Raw genomic sequence first — 20,041 nt, 5'->3', positions numbered from 1 at the left:
GCCAGGGCTACAGGCTAGGTGAGCCCCTATCCTCACCCAACTAGATGGAGGGTGAAGAAATCCCTTGCTCTTCAGTGTCATCTGTGGCCACTCAGAGGAGGTCCTAACAGGGCAGAGGCAGTGAGAACCCTGATGTTCTGGGGTACATACAAAGTGACACATTTGGGGATTACGTACGAAAGGCTCTTGTAGGAGCGGATCAGGAGGAGAGACTTGAGAATCATGGAGATATTCTGAGAGTATTTAAAACAGTGCTGAATCCCTGAATCCACTATGGAGGGCTTGCAGCACATGCAGATGCAGATGCATGCCATCTTACTGACTTCTCCGGTAACCAGGCAGGCAGTGGTGGAAGCAGAAGCTTGGGCTCTGACCACGGGCTGGTCTGATCCTGCAGACTCTCCTGGACTGAGGTGACCTGCTAACAGATCAGTGTCTTCCCACCACACCAGCCAGTGCTGGCAGCAGGACTATGAACATTTGGGGGGAGAAACAAGCATTTGTTTTGGAGTATTTTTCCACTGCTTTCCAGTGGCCTCGGAGTGGATGCGGGGTTTGTATGCACACATGTGTCGCGGTCACAGGACTGCTTCCTGGACTGCAAGGCTCAGGAGCTCAGTGGCAGCTCCGGGCAGGAGAAACAGCCAGGCTGGACTAGGGAGCCTCTGGTGGGAGGGGAAGTGCCATTGTGACCTACCCAGGTCCCTCCCCTCCGCGGGCACTGTGATGCTGCAGGGCAACTGCTGGCCCAGCATGTCTGTCTCAGGCCCCCTCCCTCGCAGTGTGTCACAACTGCGGAGGCGGCCGTATCTGGAGCAGTTGGGGTGGGCAGGCCCAGCTGGGAGGCGAGCGGGCGAAGAGAGCGGCCACGATGGTGAGACTTCCCCGCCGGGGCTGGCCAGGGACACGCGCAGGTGCCCGGGAGAGAGCTGCGGGGCCACGGGGTACCTGTGGGGTGGCTTTGGATCTACTGGGCTCCAAGTCTCCTGGAGGGTCTGTGGGTCAGTTCAGGGTCAAGGGTCTTGTTTCCTAGGGGTGGGAAACATCTAGTTGTCAGGTACCTTATATTTTGTGGAGAATGTAGAGAGCAGGAGCTATTGGATCCTTAAAGGGACCTAAGACCGTGCACTCGCTAAAGAGAGGAGGGCGAACCTGGAGAGCTCGGTGGAGAGATACGTTAGAATCTGGGGAATAGCCACTCGTGGACCAGAGTGAGAAGAAATGGGATGCTGAGGGATTCTGGACAGGTGGTCTGGATCTGGGTGGGCGGGGGGTGGGGTGGGTAGGTGGGTAGTCTCCAAACCTAATCAAAAGTGGCACGTTCCCGGGGTCATTCTCCACCCTCATTACCCGGCCATCGGCTATCGGCTTGGGTTTAGGGCAACTTCAATTCGAGCTGGGTGTTGTGGACCCAAGAAGTTTCCCAGGTGCTTGTCACCAGTGCTGGCTCTTCGGCCATCGGCTTGGGTTTGGGGCACCCTCAGTTCCAGCTGGGTCCAAACCAGCTTCGCAGGCGCCTGGCGCTGGAGTAGGCTCCTCAAAAGACTTTGGGACTCAGAAGTTTGGGACCCAGAGTCCAGGGGACCTAAGCCATTTAATTTTATTTTCTATCCTGGCTTCGAGGCAGCAACTCTCTTCTTCATTAGTTGCTGTCTCCACTAGCGGCTGCTACCTTCACAGCCCCTCAGAGCGAGCTTTACAGCATCTCTGCCAAAGCCCCTGGGAAGCTCCCCTGCGGGGGACTAACGTTGGCCTCAATCATTGCTCTCCCGCTCCCCGCTCTCCGGACGCCAGGAAGCCCTGGTGTGTCCGCAGTGAAGTGGGACGGAAAGGTTAGAGTGGAGGGGGGCGGGCAGGATAAGAGTATCTCACAGACCAAGGTCAGGTTCTCTGAGCCACTTGCTCTGGTGTCAGTGACAGAACAGCCAGGCCAGAACCTTCCTTCTCTCCCCACCTCTTTTCTCCCTCCCCCATCCCCTCCGCCCTCCTCTTTTCCCCTCCTCCTGCCACCCCTCCTCCTCCCCTCTGGCTGTTCTTTTGGGAGATTGCCCAAGACTTTCTGGCGCTGGCTCTCCTGTCAGCCCTACCTCTAAGCCTATCCTATCACTCGCCAAGTATGCTCCCAGAACCTGGGATCTTGAAGAATTTGGCAACTCAGGAGAGAGTGACCAGAGGAAACCACTTGTGCTCAGGTGTGGGATCGTAGGAGGAGTTCAGATTTGGGCACTTGGCAATGTGGCTAGCACTTCGGGAAGGTCATCAAACTTCTCTGGGCTGGCTTTTCACATCTACAAAACGAGGGGGGCTTACTTCAAACTTCCAAGGCTCTACATAGATTTTATTATCTTTAGGCTTTTTGTTATAGAGTGATATAAATATGTATTTAAATATATAGGAATTATATACCTACACACATATATGCAGAGTAGAATGAGCATTACCCTTCCAGCTTCATCAACCGACTTCACTTCCTTGCCATGATCAATCATTAGTTTTTTGTTTAAAGGCAGGTACTCACTGGGTATCACTGCTGAGCTAGAACTCATGTTGCAGACTAGGCTGGCCTCCAGCTCGCAGAGATCCTCCTGCCTCAGCCTCCTATGTGCTGGGATTAAAGACATGCACTATCACATCCAGGAAAAGGAATTCAAAGTTTTATTTAGTGTGTGTTCATGTGAGGGCATTTGTATGTTGATGTACATGTGTGTGTGTGTGTGTGTTTATGTGCATGCATGTGTGTGTTGTGTGCATGTGTGTGTGTGTTCATGTGTGTGCATGTGTGTGTTGATGTGCATGTGTGTGCATGTGTGTGTTGATGTGCATGTGTGTTTGCACACAGGTCTTTGGGCATCAGTGTTCTCCTTACATTGTGGAATCTGGTAACCAAACTCCAGTCACTCAGCTTGCTTAGCAAGTGCTTTCACCCGCTGAACGAACCATCTCTTTGGTCTCAATTATTATTAGACTTGCTTTGTTTGTTGGCCACATACCATAGAATGGATTTTTAACATTTACAGTACCCAGTGCACAGCTATTGCTTTAAAAGTTCCAAAGCACTCTCTCACTTCTACACTCAACTCTGATTCAAGTGTCCACAGACTCAGAGTGGAATTCGTGGAGAATGAGAAAAAGATCCTAATACAGCCCCTGGGCAAATGCCTCTGTGTTCTGAGTATACCGGGAAATGACCAAACAGCGAGGCTTAAGAGGTTTTTGAAAATGGTCAAATATCTTGAAAAGAGCCCATTTTTGTATCGCGAAGCCCTGAATTTCATGTACTGATAACAGTCTTTGTATTGTTTTGATAGGCAACATTTCCCATTCGTGGAAACTCTTAGTGATTTTTTTTCTTTTTACCTTCTTCTTTCCTTCCCTCTTTATTTTTTACTTTGACATGGGTCTTATTCCGTTGCCCAGGCTTCCTGCCCCCCTTTTAAAGACTTATTTATTTTTTTATGTATATGAGTACACTGTAGCTGTACAGATGATGGTTGTGCACCTTCATGTGGTTGTTGGGAATTAAATGTTTTTTAGGACCTCTGCTCACTCTGGTCAATCCTCCTTGCTCCTCCCGCCCAAAGATTTTTATTATTATACATCAGTACACTGTAGCTGACCCCAGATGCACCAGAAGAGGGCATCAGTTCTCATTACGGGTTGCTGAGATTTGAACTCAGGACTTTGGGAAGAGCAGTGCTCTTACCCACTGAGCCATCTCACCAGCCTGCCCAGGCTTCCCTTAAACTTGTGCTTTTTAACCCCTCAGCTTTCTGAGCAGATGGGAGACTCAATATTTTTCTTCTTTTCTTTTTACAGTGGGGGTGGGGTAGAATCCTGGGGCCCAGCCTTGCATGCTTGGCAACTGCACTACCTTTGAGCCACATCCCCAGACCCCGACTCTTTCCTGAAAGACTAGAATGATCAGTTTGTAAACCTTGGTCTCTAGAATCCCGCTCTTCCAGGTGTCTTCACTTCCCTCCAGCGGGTCAAGTTCCTGGCAGCTGGCCTGGCCTCCCTTGTCCCTTCTTTCTACACGGGTCCGAGTCGGGAGTTAGGCAGAATCAGCTTTGTCATTTTGACTTTCTTGTGGGGTAAGAAACATGTAACTAGTCCCCATGCATATTTCCAGGGAGGTCATTGTCCAGTCACAAGGCAGGTGGGCACATTTCTTGTGATTTGCTGGCTTTCTTCCCGTATCAGATGGGATGCATGTTATTCCATCCACCAATTCCTTTGAGTAGTTCCACATTGGATACTCAAATTACACACCTGGTAAGATTTGACTCTTCAAAGCAAAGCCTCCCTTCTTAACCGTCAGATCAGCAGGACAATCCCATCCCCCAAGCTGCCCATCTGCTATCTGTGTTCTTCCAGCAAGCAGCCCCTGAGAATGTGATGATGATACTTAGTTTGGGGGAAAAGTATACGAAGGTTCCTGGCCAGGTCCCCTAAGCTGAATCCACGTCAATGGAGCAGAAACCAGAGAGGTTTTATAAAGGACACGTGGAGATGGGGAGACACCTTTGAGTGAAATATCGTCATGCCAGTCCTTAGCTTTGAGGAACACTGGCTGCGTCAGATGGACATTGACAACAAATGGTGACAGATATCATGTACACTTGCAAACACTGGCGGTTAGAGGGAGAAGAGTGTGTGTGGGGAGAGGGCTAGAGTCACTGGCCTGTCTGGTGTCCCCTGGCATCACTCAGCTGTACCATGTGACTGTGCTGTACAGAGTACATAGATGGCCATTGTGGCCCCGAGCACTGTGACAGCTATCAGTCCCTTCCCAGAAGCTTTCTCTCTGCTGGATACTTGGGGAACTGCTTCTGAATGATGGGTCCTTGGTTAAAGCGGTGTGGTGAAGCTGTTGAGTTGATAGGAATCAGCTGAGGGAGGGGTGGGGGGCATTATGCTATTTTCAAGTGTTTGCTGACTGTCATCCTTGGTGAGGGGGGCTGCTAGGTGCCCTTGCAAAGGATGAAAGTTAATAACTTTGAGGAAGAAATGGCTGGGAGCCAGGTTGGTGATAGGGAGAGTGGGAGGATGTGGTATCGTTTGAGGAAGGAAGTGGACCAACTGTTCACTTTTTTCTTGGGTTACTTGGGGAGCTGACAGTGATGTGGCCTCTGTGGTAGGCATTTCCTCTGTCTCCTGCAGGACCTTGAAAAAGTGCAGTAGGCAATGTGTGCATCACACCAGAACCTGACCTAGCCTGTCCTGTCTCACGCCAGCTGGAGTCCAAGGGCCTTTGATGCCACAGGGCCTCTTGTGCCAGAATCTGCATCCCAAGCACCCCTACTGCTTGTCTCTCATCAGCACCATTGCTGCCTATATTATCCGAGCTCCTCCCCTGAGCTGCCTTCTCCCACTGATGTTCATTTAGATCAGCTCAATTCTGGCTGTTGCTCATCTGCTAGCTTTTCTTCTCTCTTGTCAGTGATCCCAAACACACGCTAATTGAAGGGTCTGGGCAGAGATAACTCCATCTTTGATGAGTCATGTTTGTTCTTTCTTTAATTATCCCTCGGAACACTCTACTTGCCAGCTTTGTGACCGAGGTCCTAAAATATATGTGCTTTTCCCCTTCAGTCCAACATTAGAATTAGCACAGCATTATTTCCAATGCTGTTTGAAGAGGCTTCTCGAGAGTGTCTGCACAGCAGCTGAGCACAGGTGGCCAGGACACAATGGACCTGTCCCAGTCCTTCACACGCTTCCTGATCCTGGCCCTGGTCACGGACTTCCCGAGAGAAATATTCCACTCTTAATTTTTACGAAACCTTGAGCTGACTTTGTTTTCTTCTCTTCAACACAGGGTTTCTCTGTGTAACCCTTGACTGTCCTGGAACTCACCCCGTAGACCAGGCCGGTCTTGAACTCAGAGGTCTGCTTACCTCTACCTCCAGAGTGCTGTGTTCAAAGGTTTGAGCCACCAAGGCCCACTCAGACCAGCGGCTTAAACATGGTTGCATTTGCTCTACCACTGAGCTGTGTCACTGGCTTTGAAATGATGTTGAAAGATTCACAGCATCCTTCCCCCCGAGGAGAATGTGTAGCTTATTTTAGTCCTTCTGAGAGCAGAGCCAACAGGATTGACGATACTAAAACGAGGAAACATATTCAACAGGATCCACACAAGGGTTTCTTGTAGTAGACTCTGAAAGACCGTGGAGCTCTAGAACATTTTCTGTGACTGATCTACTTTCTATGGAGGATGGGCAGAGGGGACTCGGCTGTCCCACCAGCCCTGCCCTTTATGAACTCATGCTCCATATAAACTGGCAGTTGTGGGACATGTCCTAAATTCTCCTGTTCATATTCCTAATCATACCTAAGCATCCCCCAGACCTGTCTAAATTCATCAGGAGGCTGTCTGTATTCCTCCAGTGGACCGAGCCAGCAGTGTGAACTCCTTCCTTAACTCCCATGAGCTACATCTATGTGTCCTTAGGCTCTGCCTGCTCTCCATGTTAGACAGGCTGGAAACCCACAGAGGGCTCCTGCTCCACTCATCACTGCTATGTCCAAGCACTGTGGCGTTTAGTCTCTAAACCAGGGAAAGACAGATACTTGAAGAAGCAGCCAGCATGGCTGAGCGCTTGTGTGATAAACCAAGAGACCATTAGGAGCTAACACAGCAGGGACCCCGGGCTGGTCTGTGGTTATCCTTACTTCCTGCCAGTAGGGAGTGGCATGTAACTGGAATGCTGCCAACCCAATAGGTGCCAGCGCACTGCCATTTAGCGCTTTCCTGAACGTGACAGTGCGCATCACACTGGGGTGAACCTTTGTAGGTATTCTGGCATGTGAGGTTATTGAGGCATGCCACACCCTGGGCTGTTGAGTTCGGGGGGCTCTGGCAGTATGCAGAGCCTTCTCTTGCAGGGACCCAGAAGAAGAGAGCTGCAGAGGCGCTGATTCAAAATAGAATCAGGAGGAGGAGGGGACCAGGAGATCTGGCTACCAAGGGGGAACCTGAGATATGAATTTGGAGGAACATCAGACTGAAATATCCCTGCTGACTTAGCTCACCTTTGCCCCCATCTCTGGCTGCTCAGCTTATCCCGAGGAACAGCCTCCTGGTAGTGGAAGATGACTCATTTTTAAAGAGATTGGGTCCCTGATTCTCTCCCAGCGTTTCTGTATACAGAGAATATACAGTATTTGGAATTTGGCACGGCGAGCTTAGTTTTGATGTCCACAACCAGGCTTGTATTGAGGTAGATGCAGCCATACCCCAAGGCACTGGAAATTGACAGCAAGAGTGAGGTGGAGGTTTTAGGGTGCAAAAGACAGAGAGAGCTCAGGCTGGATTCACAAGCCCCAGGTTCTGGTCCAGGCTTTTGTGCTGCGCTGTTGTGAATCTTCAGGTTAGCCTTTACATCTTTGTGCCTCCGTTTTATCTCCCAGGGATGGGGAAGGAATCACATGGTGATTCATAGCAGATGGGTGACCTTTCATGGGTGTGATGTTTAGCCTCCCTAGGATTCCATGCTGCTCTCCCATGCTCATCTGTAGAGTGGGAAGAAAAGTGGCTGGGCAGACAGTGTAAAGAGGGCCACTTGCTGCCTGTGCCAGCTTCTGCTGGGGTATCATCCTGAGGTTACCTAGTTATGATGTGAAAGGTGGATTTTGGGTTGGTTTCAGAGGTTTCAGTGTGTGCGTGGTTGTCTCTGGTGGTCCTTGGCCTGAGGTGAAGGGGCACAGGGTAGAAGCAAGTGATAAACCACGTACTTGGTGGCTAAGGAGCGAAAGAGAAACTGAGGGAGAAACTGGGGTTCCACAGTCCCATGAGGGCATGCCCCTGAGAACCCAATCACATACTGCTGGGCTCCACCTCTTAGGCTCCCCTACTTCTTAATAGTGCCAGAGTCTGTGGGTCAGGCCTTTAAACAGGGGTGACTATGGAAGACATTCCAGGTCCAAACAAACTATAGGACCCTCTCATGAGCCAAGTACCCCATGGAGTCCTGAGGATGTTCATAGACCACAGGGTTCCAAGACATTTCCTGTAAGTTGTAATCTCACTTACATCTGAACTCTACCCTTTGGACCCCACAACCCCTTGCCCCGCTTTGGTCTGAACTTCCGGTGCCTCAGGAGCGGCTGCATCTAGCGCACTGCAGCCCCAGTGCGAGCTTGCTGCACAAGATTCCAAACAGGAAAACAGAGATCAAGCCCAGAACCTTGTGTGTGGTAGGCAAGCTCTCTTTATGTAACTATGAAACTTTTGCTTGCCCACCCTGTGAGCAAAAGAGCTCTCTGGGATGTTGCTCTGTGTTGGAGTCAGAAGGACACCTCGAGTGGGGAACAAATGAGGTTTTCTCAAGATGTCTTCTTTTTTGGTTTTTACTCGGTAACGATATTTATTCATTAATAAAATTGAGGAGGGCATCAAAGAAACCAGAAACACGGCATCACATGTTGGTGGTTGCAGCTCCCTTCTCTCCTCTGCGCGTCTTCTGGTGCTTTATTATTATATTATTATTATTTTTATTTTTTGTTTTCCTGCAAAAGCCCTCCATCCTCCCTGGAAAGGCCTAGAATGTTCCAGAAGGAAAGTCAGCTGACTGGAAACCAGGCAGCACCCTCAATAAGCTGTGGTGGTGGTTGGCATACGATGGTGGTACAAGGGGACAAATCTCAGAAAGCTGAAGATTAGGACCACTGATGATACTGTCATATGGAAGAGGAAGAAGAGGGGGAGGGGAAGGGGGAGGGGGAGGGGAGGGGGAGGGGGAGGGGGAGGAGATGATCTAGGATCAGGTTCTGTGTGGGCCTGTCCCCTGCTCCCGCAGTGTTGGTGCCTTCCTGAGAGGCTTCAGGTTCTTGCTGAGTGTGTGGTGTAGTTTTGTGTCAGTCATGACACGCTCAGTGTGCTTGGTTGGTATAGGATGTGCTTTCCTTAGTCCCGAGTGAAGTCCTAAGACAGAAATAGCAAAGAGCTCCGCAACAAAGGGAGGAAGAATGGGAGCCTGTGCGCTCAGACTCTGGGAGCAGGTGGAGGAGAAGCTCCAAGATCGCCGTCAAGGTGACTATGGTAAAGTCAGTAGCGATCATGGCTCAATGGTCACTTTCAGATGAAGAGAGGCAAAGTGACTCAGCCAAGTGCAAACAACTCAGCAAATACAGTTGGTTAGCTGTGACCCCTGACCTGAGTGTGGGCAATGCCTTGGTGGGTGTTAGGAAGCACTGCTGGGCTGCAGCCTGCAGCACTGGGCTCCGAGGATTGACGACTTTGAACATCTTCACACTTCCTGGGGCAAGCAAGGGCTAGCAGGGTGATGGGCTTGTGGAAGAAGATTAGGACCAAACTAGCGAGCAACAGGTCCTGAAATCTCTGGCCCTTGGAGACAGTGAGGGCATCTGCTCTGCCTTTATGTCCAGAGAGGCTTCTAAGTTCCCAGGAGTCTGAACATTGATGCGGACATGGCTTGTTTCCATGACCAGCCATGCTCTCCAGAGGCTCAGCCTCCTGGCTTGGGTTACCCAGAGCTGGAAAGTGTCACATCAGGTCATGGATAAGAATAGAAACCTACAGACTAGGCACATGTTCCCCTGCTGGGTCCTGGCAGGTATCACAGTACACGGTCACCCCATGTTGGCCACTGCTTCCCCACGGGCTGGGAATGGGTGAAGGGCAAGTCTGTGTTTCCCAGGAAATCTTCTTGGAAGGAAACTGAACACACACACACACACACACACACACACACACACCTTATTTTTAGGTGATAATACTAGGATCGATTAGACAGTTGAGGCTTCAAATCAGAGTGATAGTGATAGAGGCACTTAGGAGGTGAGTTTTTCTTACCACTTGGCCTGACCTAAGCCCATTTTCATTTGGCTCTTGTACTGGCTATTTTTGTGTCAACTTGACACAGCTGGAGTTATCACAGAGACAGGCGCTTCAGTTGAGGAAATGCCTCCGTGAGATCCAACTGTAAGGCATTTTCTCCATTAGTGATCAAGGGGGAAAGGCCCCTTGTGGGTGGGACCATCTCTGGGCTGGTAGTCTTGGGTTCTATAAGAGAGTAGGCTGAGGAAGCCAGGCGAGGCAAGCCAGTAAAGAACATCCCTCCATGGCCTCTGCATCAGCTCCTGCTTTCTGACCTGCTTGAGTTCCAGTCCTGACTTCCTTGGGTGATGAACAGTAGTATGGAAGTGTAAGCTGAATAAACCCTTTCCTCCCCAACTTGCTTCTTGGTCATGATGTTTGTGCAGGAATAGAAACCCTGACTAAGACAGCTCTGAAAATGTTTCTAATTGCTCAGCATGCAGGAAGAGCCTAACTTGACCTTGATGATATATTTCTGCATTTGTAGTCATAACACTGACTGTGCATATGATGGGTGCCCTGTGATAGTCTGAGGCTCTGTGTACACACACACACATATGTGCTGTCTTTACGTCTCTGTGTAGGTTAGTGTGAGGTTGAAATTAGTTCTGCTGTCTTTTTCTTCATCAGCACCAGGGATGAAGGAATAGCCTTGGAGAGCCAGCTGTAAAACAGGCAAGACACGGAACAACTGACTTCTTTAGCAGTGCCAGGCACCTGGAACCCCAGGCACCTCCTGTTTGTGGGGTGATGTACCCTGATGTAGGGTTGAGCACCCTGCACATTGGATGTGAGGAAGAGACAGGCCTGAGTCTGTAGCCAGGATCTTGTGTTCTCTGACCTTGACGTGCCCTGTTTCCACAGAGGGAATGCATATCGGTCCATGTGGGTCAAGCTGGAGTTCAGATTGGCAATGCCTGCTGGGAGCTCTTCTGCTTGGAGCACGGCATCCAGGCGGATGGAACCTTCGGCACTCAGGCCAGCAAGATCAACGATGACGACTCCTTTACCACCTTCTTCAGTGAGACTGGCAATGGGAAGCACGTGCCCCGGGCTGTCATGGTGGACCTGGAGCCTACTGTAGTAGGTGAGAACTGGCCAAAAGAGCTCTCTGCTGGAGACAGCAAAGTGCAGGGTCTTTGGCTTCTGAGAGCGAGATGAGCTGGGAGGTATGAGTGAGCCAACTCCTCCTCCGTGAGTGAGACCTCTCTTAGCTCCTTGGGGAGCTAGTGTTAGGGGTCAAAAGGGTCTCTGCTGGTTTGTGCAGAACCAAGTGCTCCCTAAGCCTGCTGAGACAGAAGTGACCAATGACATTGTTACTGATAGTAGGGAGCTTAAAACACAAACAGTTTTTGAAACAAATAGAAACCTCGCAAACAGCCCATTTCCTCACGTATAGGTTTCTGGTTCTGTGAGGGGCCTGCCATCTGACCTCATGGGTATGGCGTAACTCTGCAGCACTTTATGTCACAGGAAAACACACAGACTATCCGGATTCTGGCTTTCTCAGGACTGGGTTCCCCATGCTCTTTGGAGGACCCCATCCAGGTGGAGGGAAGGAAAAGAAAATGGCTTTGGTGTGGTATCTGCTCCTTCATGTCTCTTCCACAATAGCTTGGCTCAGGGTCCCAGGTGTGGCCAGTACCCTTATTACCCAGAATCCCTCAGTCATATACAGACTTGTTCAGGGGTGGGCTGGCCTCATTCCAGGGGTGTCTCAGACTCAGATGAGAAGGATAGGATGTCTCTCCTGGAAACCAGGATCTGAGGGTCCCCATCTCTTGACAGATGAGGTGCGGGCAGGAACCTACCGCCAGCTCTTCCATCCTGAGCAGCTGATCACAGGCAAGGAGGATGCAGCTAACAATTACGCCCGCGGGCACTATACGGTGGGCAAGGAGAGTATCGACCTGGTGCTGGATCGAATCCGTAAACTGGTAAGCTCGGTGGGGCAAGTCTGGTCAGACATGGTCTGGTCTCAGGTGAGATGGTAGAGTGAGACATCAGCATCTGGTTTTGGGTATAGCACCTAGAGCTCACTGGTCCTAAAGATGCTAAAGATGATGTTTGTTTGGTTTTTTATTTTTGGTGCTGAGGTTCAAATCTAGGGCCTTATCATGTCAGGCACATGTTATACTGCTCTCTGTCCCCCTACTCCTCTGTTCATGTCTCAGAAGGAACATTCACAGGGACAGTTTACCCCCCAGGCCTGGGCATCCTGCCCTGCCCTGTAGCCTGATTTCTTGCCAGTCTATGGTGGTATCCTGGGAAGATTTCAGCCGTATGTGAGGTTGAAGTTAGGAACAAAGGTGAGTAAAGCTTTCATGGGAAAGACGTGAGGAAGAGATTTGAACACTTGTAACTGAGTACTTACATATACGTTATAAGTTCCAATTACACACCTTTGTTTACTCTCTAACACAGGGAGATCTTACCTTTGTAATTGATGGACACAGGAGTTGAGGGCCGGGGTAGCTTGGTGTCTTAACTTGGGTTACATGCTAGAGAGCACAGAGCTAGGATCCGAATACGTTGGCTTGACTACAAAGCTGTGCTGTGGGTTACATCACTGTGTCTTTTTAAAGCTCTCATTTCTGGGTGTTGGGAAAGAAAAATTGGCAGACTTGTGGTGCCCAAAAGTCTAGAACTACTGGATTGCATGGTCATAGCTCACAGCCTCTGGGAAAATTTTGTGAGTCTAAGAATATTAAAAAAATCTTAAAAGAAAAAAATGCAGAAAACAAAAAAACAAAACCAGAGTTCTGTTTACATTTCTTTTTTTTTTTTTTTCTCTTTCTGTTTACATTTCTATGACCGGTTCCCTGCGCCCTTTCCAAGGTTGAGATGTGCAGGTTGACATCCATGCCCATAAAATCATATGACAAGGACAGGGTAGCAGCCAGGTTTGAGCTCTCAGAAGGCAAGGTCACTGCCGCGGCAACTCTGAGACTTCCTACTCCTGGGTCAGCCAGCTCGGAGGCCAAGCCTTTCATGTACATACGCATGTGTTGTTTGTCCGTTTGGGTGTTAACCACTTCTCCCAAGATCAAAACAACCTTTTCTTGTGTTTTATTCCCTATGGGCTAATACGATTTCTCTGACATAAAAATACTGAGGATGGACTTATGGCAGACAGTAGGGGGTTTGTCTGGACTTCTTCATTTGGTGTGTGTGTGTTCAAGACTCTTCCCAATTTCTCCTTGTTTCTGCCTCTCTCCAGACTGATGCCTGCTCCGGCTTGCAGGGCTTCCTCATCTTCCACAGTTTTGGTGGGGGCACAGGATCTGGCTTTACTTCTCTGCTGATGGAGCGCCTTTCCCTTGACTACGGCAAGAAGTCCAAGCTGGAATTTGCCATCTACCCAGCCCCCCAGGTCTCCACAGCAGTGGTGGAGCCTTACAACTCCATCCTGACCACCCACACCACCCTGGAACATTCCGACTGTGCTTTCATGGTGGATAACGAAGCCATTTACGACATATGCCGCAGGAATCTGGATATTGAACGCCCCACCTATACCAACCTCAACCGCCTCATCAGCCAGATTGTGTCCTCCATCACTGCCTCTCTCCGCTTTGATGGCGCCCTCAATGTGGACCTCACAGAGTTCCAGACCAACCTGGTACCCTACCCCCGAATCCACTTCCCACTGGTCACTTACGCCCCCATCATTTCTGCTGAGAAAGCCTACCACGAGCAGCTGTCTGTGGCAGAGATAACTAGCTCCTGCTTCGAGCCCAACAGCCAGATGGTGAAGTGTGACCCACGTCATGGCAAATACATGGCCTGCTGCATGCTCTACCGTGGTGATGTGGTACCTAAGGACGTGAATGTCGCCATTGCTGCCATCAAGACCAAGAGAACTATTCAGTTTGTTGACTGGTGTCCCACAGGCTTCAAGGTGAGAACTGGTGACTTGGGGTTGGGACAGTGCTGGGGATACAGAGGGGATTACTGGGGGTTGGGGACAATGAGTCTTGGGAGCTTGTGGTCTTTTATGATAATACAGGAAGTTAACTTAAAGCAAATCCAACAATGGCTTCATTCAGCATTGACTGAGATGGTCAGCTGTGGAAGGATGGCCTGCTTAAGCCACTTTAGGTAGTGTAGAATTTGCTGCTATTTAGGATTAGTTAGCCACCCTTGATTTTTTTTTTTTTTTCTTTTTAAATTGAGGCACCTGAATCTCAATGCCTTGAGGGCTTGCAATTCATTTTAGTTTGCTGAACAGGAAGTTCAATGGATATTTTACACTTGTAGGTGCATTTTAACTTTAGAGCCAACCCCATGATTCAAATTACTAGAGAGGCATAATTCTTTCTTCTAACAGAAGATGTATATTCCCAATCGATGACAAAAGTTAACTTTTTGCCTTGTATGCCTTATTCTGCTTAGAGTAGCATGAAGGGACTTCCTAGTCTTCATGTGACTGAGTCCTATTAGTCATGAAGTCCTGACTTTCTCCCCTCCTATCAGCTGTGCTGCTCCTGCAGAGCAAGAGGACACAGTTTCCAGCTCACCACTCCTCTCCTTGTGACACACATTGTCTTTTTCTTCCTAGACACTACCTAGTTATGTGGCAGTTTGGCCATTCTGGTCGTCTAAACACTGGACTTCTTCTTCTTCTTCTTCTTCTTCTTCTTCTTCTTCTTCTTCTTCTTCTTCTTCTTCTTCTTCTTCTTCTTCTTCTTCTTCTTCTTCTCCTTCTCCTTCTTCTTCTTCTTCTTCTTCTTCTTCTTCTTCTTCTTCTTCTTTTGAAATAACAATATAAGCTGATAAGGAAGAAGAAAAACTGAGAGACATGGAGAGAGTGGGGAGATGAACACAGAGGGGATGCCCCTCTCCTCTATTTTAAGCTTGCTCTGAGGTCCCCTATGGAAAGATGAGTTAGGCTGTACTTGCTTTGCAGGAAGGCGCCGGCTAGCAGGATCCATATTGCTGAGCTTCACCTGTTGACATTCTCCCCAGGGGTATTTGTCCCCAACTTGACTCAGGTCTACGATGCCACTGTGGATGGGAAGAGAGGCTACAAAATACATGCATGGTGTGGCAAACTATGTCTCTTTCACATCCGTGGCCTGCTGCTTGTTTGGCAGCCGTGTGCCTTACAGTCAGCAGTATCTGGAAACACATTTTAAAGCAGTGACTCTAAGAGGCTGGCAGTTTAAGCACAGCCCAGGGTATATGTCAGTTTTGGGCAATACCACGCTTCCTAGTGTCCTACAGATGCCGTCCAGTTTCCTCTAATTCTTGGTCAGCTTTGCTTTGGGTCTTTTGTGGGGAGATTTCTAGGGCTTGAGCCCCACGGTGAAGCCTCCCTCCCCATGCAGATCTCAGGAGGTTGACTTGCTTGTGTGTGACTGTGTGACCTTTGACTTCTGTGGCCGGTATTTCTGCTTTTTTTCTAAGAATACTGTTTACAAGAGACCGAGCCTGACAAGCAGTAACACCATCCCCAAGGACCTCTGTAATTTACTGCTCTGGATTCTCCCTGTGGCCTCTCATGCAGCCCTTCACCCCGGCAGAGAGACTTCTCTAAAATTATTGCAAAAAGACCAAGAGGGGCATCAGATAAGCATCTAGAAAGCCATGAGCTTGGTGATAATAATGCGGGTTCTAGAAACTGATCGGCCTCTCACAGGGAAGGCATTTCCTGCTCCCTGCCCCTGAGAGAAACACACAAGAAGCCCCCTTTCATGGCACGGCTTCATTTGCTACATCTGCCGACTTGATAATTTCCACTATCATCTCCTCTTTCTCCTAGCCTATCCTTTATTTCTCTTCAGCCTTTAGTTTCTAAGCCCTTGTGATACTCCCGCCTCAGATCCATGGCACTGACATGACAGGCTCACACCGCCATGGCCCTCCCTTTTCACCTTTATTCTCCCCTCCCCCCGCCCCAGCATCCATCCCTTACATCTGCCCACCCTTGTTCATTCACCTGCTCTGTCCTGCAGCCCCCACTCCACGCCCATGCCCTGGTCTTGCCACCGTAGCTTCTTACCAACAGATGTCCTGACGTTGTCTTTGGCAGACTCGTGTGTCATTCTGTGGCCTGTCTTCTTTCTCTGTTCCCCAGGTGGGCATCAACTACCAGCCGCCTACTGTCGTGCCAGGAGGGGACCTGGCCAAAGTCCAGCGAGCCGTCTGCATGCTGAGCAACACCACAGCAATCGCAGAGGCCTGGGCCCGCCTTGACCATAAGTTTGACCTCATGTATGCCAAGCGGGCCTTTGTACATTGGTATGTTGGAGAGGGTATGGAAGAAGGAGAGTTTTCTGAGGCCAGGGAGGACCTGGCTGCCCTGGAGAAGGATTATGAAGAAGTGGGGACTGATTCGTTTGAAGAAGAGAATGAGGGGGAGGAATTTTAAATATACACTTGCCCCGTGACTATGCCTCTTTCTTTGTGTTGGTTCCACTCACAGCAGGCTGGGTTCCTAGTGCTGCGCTCAGACTCCCAGCTGCAGATGCACATGTTCTCTCCGTTTTCTCCTCTTAGGATGCTGCGCTCACTCTTCTGTGGGGAAAAGGAAACCACAGAAAGAGAAAGTGACAGGCAGGCCTCTCAGCCCCAGCCTACTTCCTGGGGCCCCTGACTCCAGCACCCAGGCATTGTAACCAGACACAAGGACACTGAACATACCCAGGGAACTCCCCCTGGAATAGAATATTTCATTACTGAAGGATGAAAGTGAACAGGTCACGAACATGGGGTTAGGAATCTTAATTCTAGTTTAGACTGAGTTGCCCTAAGACAGAGCCTGCTGTTGGAAGAATAGGACCACACCAGCAAAAGCCCAGTCTGGGAAGATGCTGCAGAGAGATGGGATGGACAGATGCTTGTGTGATGGATCCACAGCACAGCCCTGACCTCGTTCGGATTGATCACATTCATTCATCAAGAGTTTGAGTATCTCCATCCCTTTGCCCCTCGGGTATGTTCCAAGACCCTCACTAGATGACGACCACCAAGAGTCCTGTCCCTGTACTTATGTCTGTCTGTCTGTCTGTCTGTCTGTCTGTGTTTTTCTATACTTACACACATTATGAAGTATAATTTAGACACCAGCACAGTGAGACATTCGCAATCACCATCAACAGACTTGTAAGAACTAAGACAAAATTCTGTAATAAAAGTTATGCGAGGACCTGGGGTGTACAGTTCTGTGGTGAGCAAGTGCTTAGCACCTGTGAGACCCTGGGTTCATTTTCTACCACTGTACTCAGAGAGACAGACAGAGCAGCAGATGTGTCTGCTTCCTCCTGTTTCCTCCTCGGTGGATGTCATAACTCACTCTTCTATGGGAAAAGGAAACCATAGAAAGAGAAAGTGAAATGAATGGTGTCTGAAGTCTACTCTCTGACCTAGGCACTGTTAGCATCTGTTCCAAGGGCCAGATATTTAGAAACATGACAATTTTCTGCTTCCTAAATGCATTTAAAAAAAATAGTAAGGTCACTTTAGATGGTGTTTAGAGATGTCAGAAAGTAATGACAGTATCTGGAGTGTCACTGTGGAAAGATGGAGCCCAGGACACATGAGTCCAGGGATACTGTGCACGGGGGACAGCAATATGAAAACAGAAAGGGAACATGTGTGTATGTTCCGACTACAGGAGAGGCATTTGCTAGGAGGGTGGGAAGTCGGGTAGGCGCTGGAGTTTATCTAGCCTCAGAGGAAAAACACCGTGGATGCTTAGATATCTCCTAAGTGCAGCATAAGCAGTTGAAGGCTTGAGGAAGGCTTCCACGATACCTAATCTTTTATCTACACCTTCTTCCATGTCCTCAACAATCTCAAGATGGAGTTCTGGGTCATTCTGTGTGGACACAAGGATGGAGAGGTGACTGCTAGTGACAGCAAGGTAGAGTTCAGATGGGTCCCAACACCAGCCCCCTCTCCACTGGTCCTGCTCTTGTGTTCCTCATGAAATAGCCCACAGGAGAAACAAGCCTGCCGTTTGCCCAGGAGAGGATGGGAGGCACAGTGCATCCCTGCTGCCGACGGCGCAGGACTGTAGAAGCAATAGGAAGGATGTTTCATTTCCCGTGAGAGCTCCAGGGTTGAGTCTGTTATAGCACAGATCCTTGTGTGTCCAAAGCGAACCTCTTCAGGTCTGTTTCCAGAAGGTTTCTTGTAGGAAGTATTCTGGAATTTTGGTTTCTTTCAAAAACCACAGAATTATTATTAGAATATGTTTTCATTTTAAACCCAGGTGTGGGGATATGGGGCTGCTTTGCAGCAGCTGACTGTGATTTACCTCATGCTGTAACAGAGGCGTGCATTTGTCAACACCTGCTGTGTGATATTTGGAATTCTGGAGCCTTTCAGAAGGGTTAGAAATGCGAGGGCCCCCAAGAGATGGGGTTGGCCATGGTTTGCTAGTGCTGTGCGCAAAGAAGAAACAAGAAGCAAGAAGTCTCTCTCTCTCTCTCTCTCTCTCCTTTATCCTTTCCTATCTAGTGATAGGAGATAAAGCCGGTGGGGGGGGGGATAAAGGGTGGGAAAAAGAAGAACCCACAAATTACCTAAGAGCAGCTATGGTTCCCAGTCTATTCCTTGGAAGCCCTGAGACAAGTACAATGTCATTGTCCAAGGAAAGGAAGCTTAGGCAAGAAGTGGTGCAAGCAGAGAGCCTGCTCTCTTGCCCTTCTGTGCAGGAGATCATGGCGGAATAAAAAAAAAAAAAAAAAAAGAAAGAAAGAAAGAAAGAAAAAGAAAAAGAAGAAAAAGAAAAAGAAAAAGAAAAGAAAAAAAGAAAAAGAAAAAGAAAAAGAAAAAGAAAAAGAAAAAGAAAAAGAAAAAGAAAAAGAAAAAGAAGAAAAAGAAAAAGAAAAAAAAGAAAAAGAAAAAGAAAAAGGAAAGGCAGGTTTAGGTCTGTCGTCCTTGGAGATTACCTGGCAAGAAGCGCAGCATAGACCGCGCCCTTCACAGTCGACTCTCCAGTCTCCACAGCTGTCTGTACAGCTGTCTGTGGGAGGAGCTGTTAGAAAGGGGCATCTTCTCTGTTGGCAGAAGTGAGATAGATTCACTGATAGGCACCAACCTGATGTGCATTAGATTTAAAGTAGGCACAAGTGGCGGTCTCAGCGAGGATGCCTCAGAGGTGTGTGCAAAGGGAGTGGCGGGGGAGGGGTACAGCGGAGTTTATGAAACAGCCTTAAGGGAGTTTTGGGTGAGGCTGTTTGTCCTTGTCCATTTTTCCTGTTTGGGCTCTCGTCCTACGTGATCTTGGGCCCTCCTAGGCCAGCTCCACTCTTCTGGTCTAGTTCAGGAGGTGGAAGAAGTATGGAGTCTTAGAACTAGAGATCCATGCCAGGAGAGGTAACTGCCATTCCCCAGGCTATCAGCGTGTGAACCTTAGCCTATTATAGGTCAGCTTGAGGCTACTTAAGAAGGTAAAGTAGGGCTGGGAGATGGCTCAGAGGTTGAGTGCTTTCTGTTCCTCCAGAGGACCTGAGTTTGGTTCCCAGTACCACATGCAACAACTCACAGCCTGCAACTCCGGCTCCAGGGGATCTGGCATGCTCTTTTGGACCCATACATGTGTGATAATGCTCTCTCTCTCTCTCTCTCTCTCTCTCTCTCTCTCTCTCTCTCACACACACACACACACACACACACACACAGGACCACCACCACCACACCCACACCACACATGCACACATACTCAGAGGCAAGGTAAAGCAAGTTCTGCAATGCCAGCTAAGTCCAGGATTGGAAGGACAGCTATGCAGTGACGTTTCGGGAAGTTTCTTGTTTAGCTCACCTGGGTCATACCACCTCCGCTAGAGATACCTTAAAAAACTTAATTCTCAAGGAAAAATACTTTTATTTTGTTGTATTTTATACCAGGACTTAAAAGAATCCATGACTAACACAATATCAGTGAAGTTCATTTCTTCTCTAATTTATCCAATGCAGTTCCAGGTTCCTCTGGACAAAAGTGTGGCTATGCGTGTTTCCCTAACTCCACATTGGCAGCTATGTCTTGAATTCTCAGCAAGAAATACAGGCTTCCAGTTTAGGAGCCAGCTTAGGTCCCACGGTGACTCTACTGAGGAAGAAGGTGGCACGTTTATTTTCTCTGCACAGGCTGATTCTGTTAGCAATCGGATGAGTCCTTGTTTTGGTCAGGGTTCTCTAGAGGAACAGAAACTTATAGAATGGATATACAATAAGGGATTTATTAGAATG

At 48.9% G+C, this 20,041-nt stretch overlaps 1 protein-coding gene across 1 annotated transcript; it reads left to right on the top strand.

Moving 5' to 3' along the window:
- Positions 1-798: 798 nt before the first annotated feature.
- On the top strand, positions 799-16,934 carry Tuba8 (tubulin alpha 8). Its single transcript, XM_085839987.1, has 5 exons — positions 799-874; positions 10,706-10,928; positions 11,630-11,778; positions 13,062-13,742; positions 15,921-16,934. The coding sequence occupies exons 1-5, from the start codon at positions 872-874 to the stop codon at positions 16,212-16,214; spliced, it is 1,350 nt and encodes a 449-aa protein (XP_085696113.1). The 5' UTR covers positions 799-871; the 3' UTR covers positions 16,215-16,934.
- Positions 16,935-20,041: the final 3,107 nt, after the last annotated feature.

This window comes from Mus caroli, unplaced genomic scaffold (genome assembly GCF_978045245.1).
Source record: "Mus caroli unplaced genomic scaffold, Mus_caroli_1 scaffold_7, whole genome shotgun sequence".
NCBI classification, from domain to species: Eukaryota; Metazoa; Chordata; class Mammalia; order Rodentia; family Muridae; genus Mus; species Mus caroli.
The sequence above is the reverse complement of the archived record's forward strand: the minus strand, read 5'-3'. Positions and strand labels throughout refer to the sequence as shown.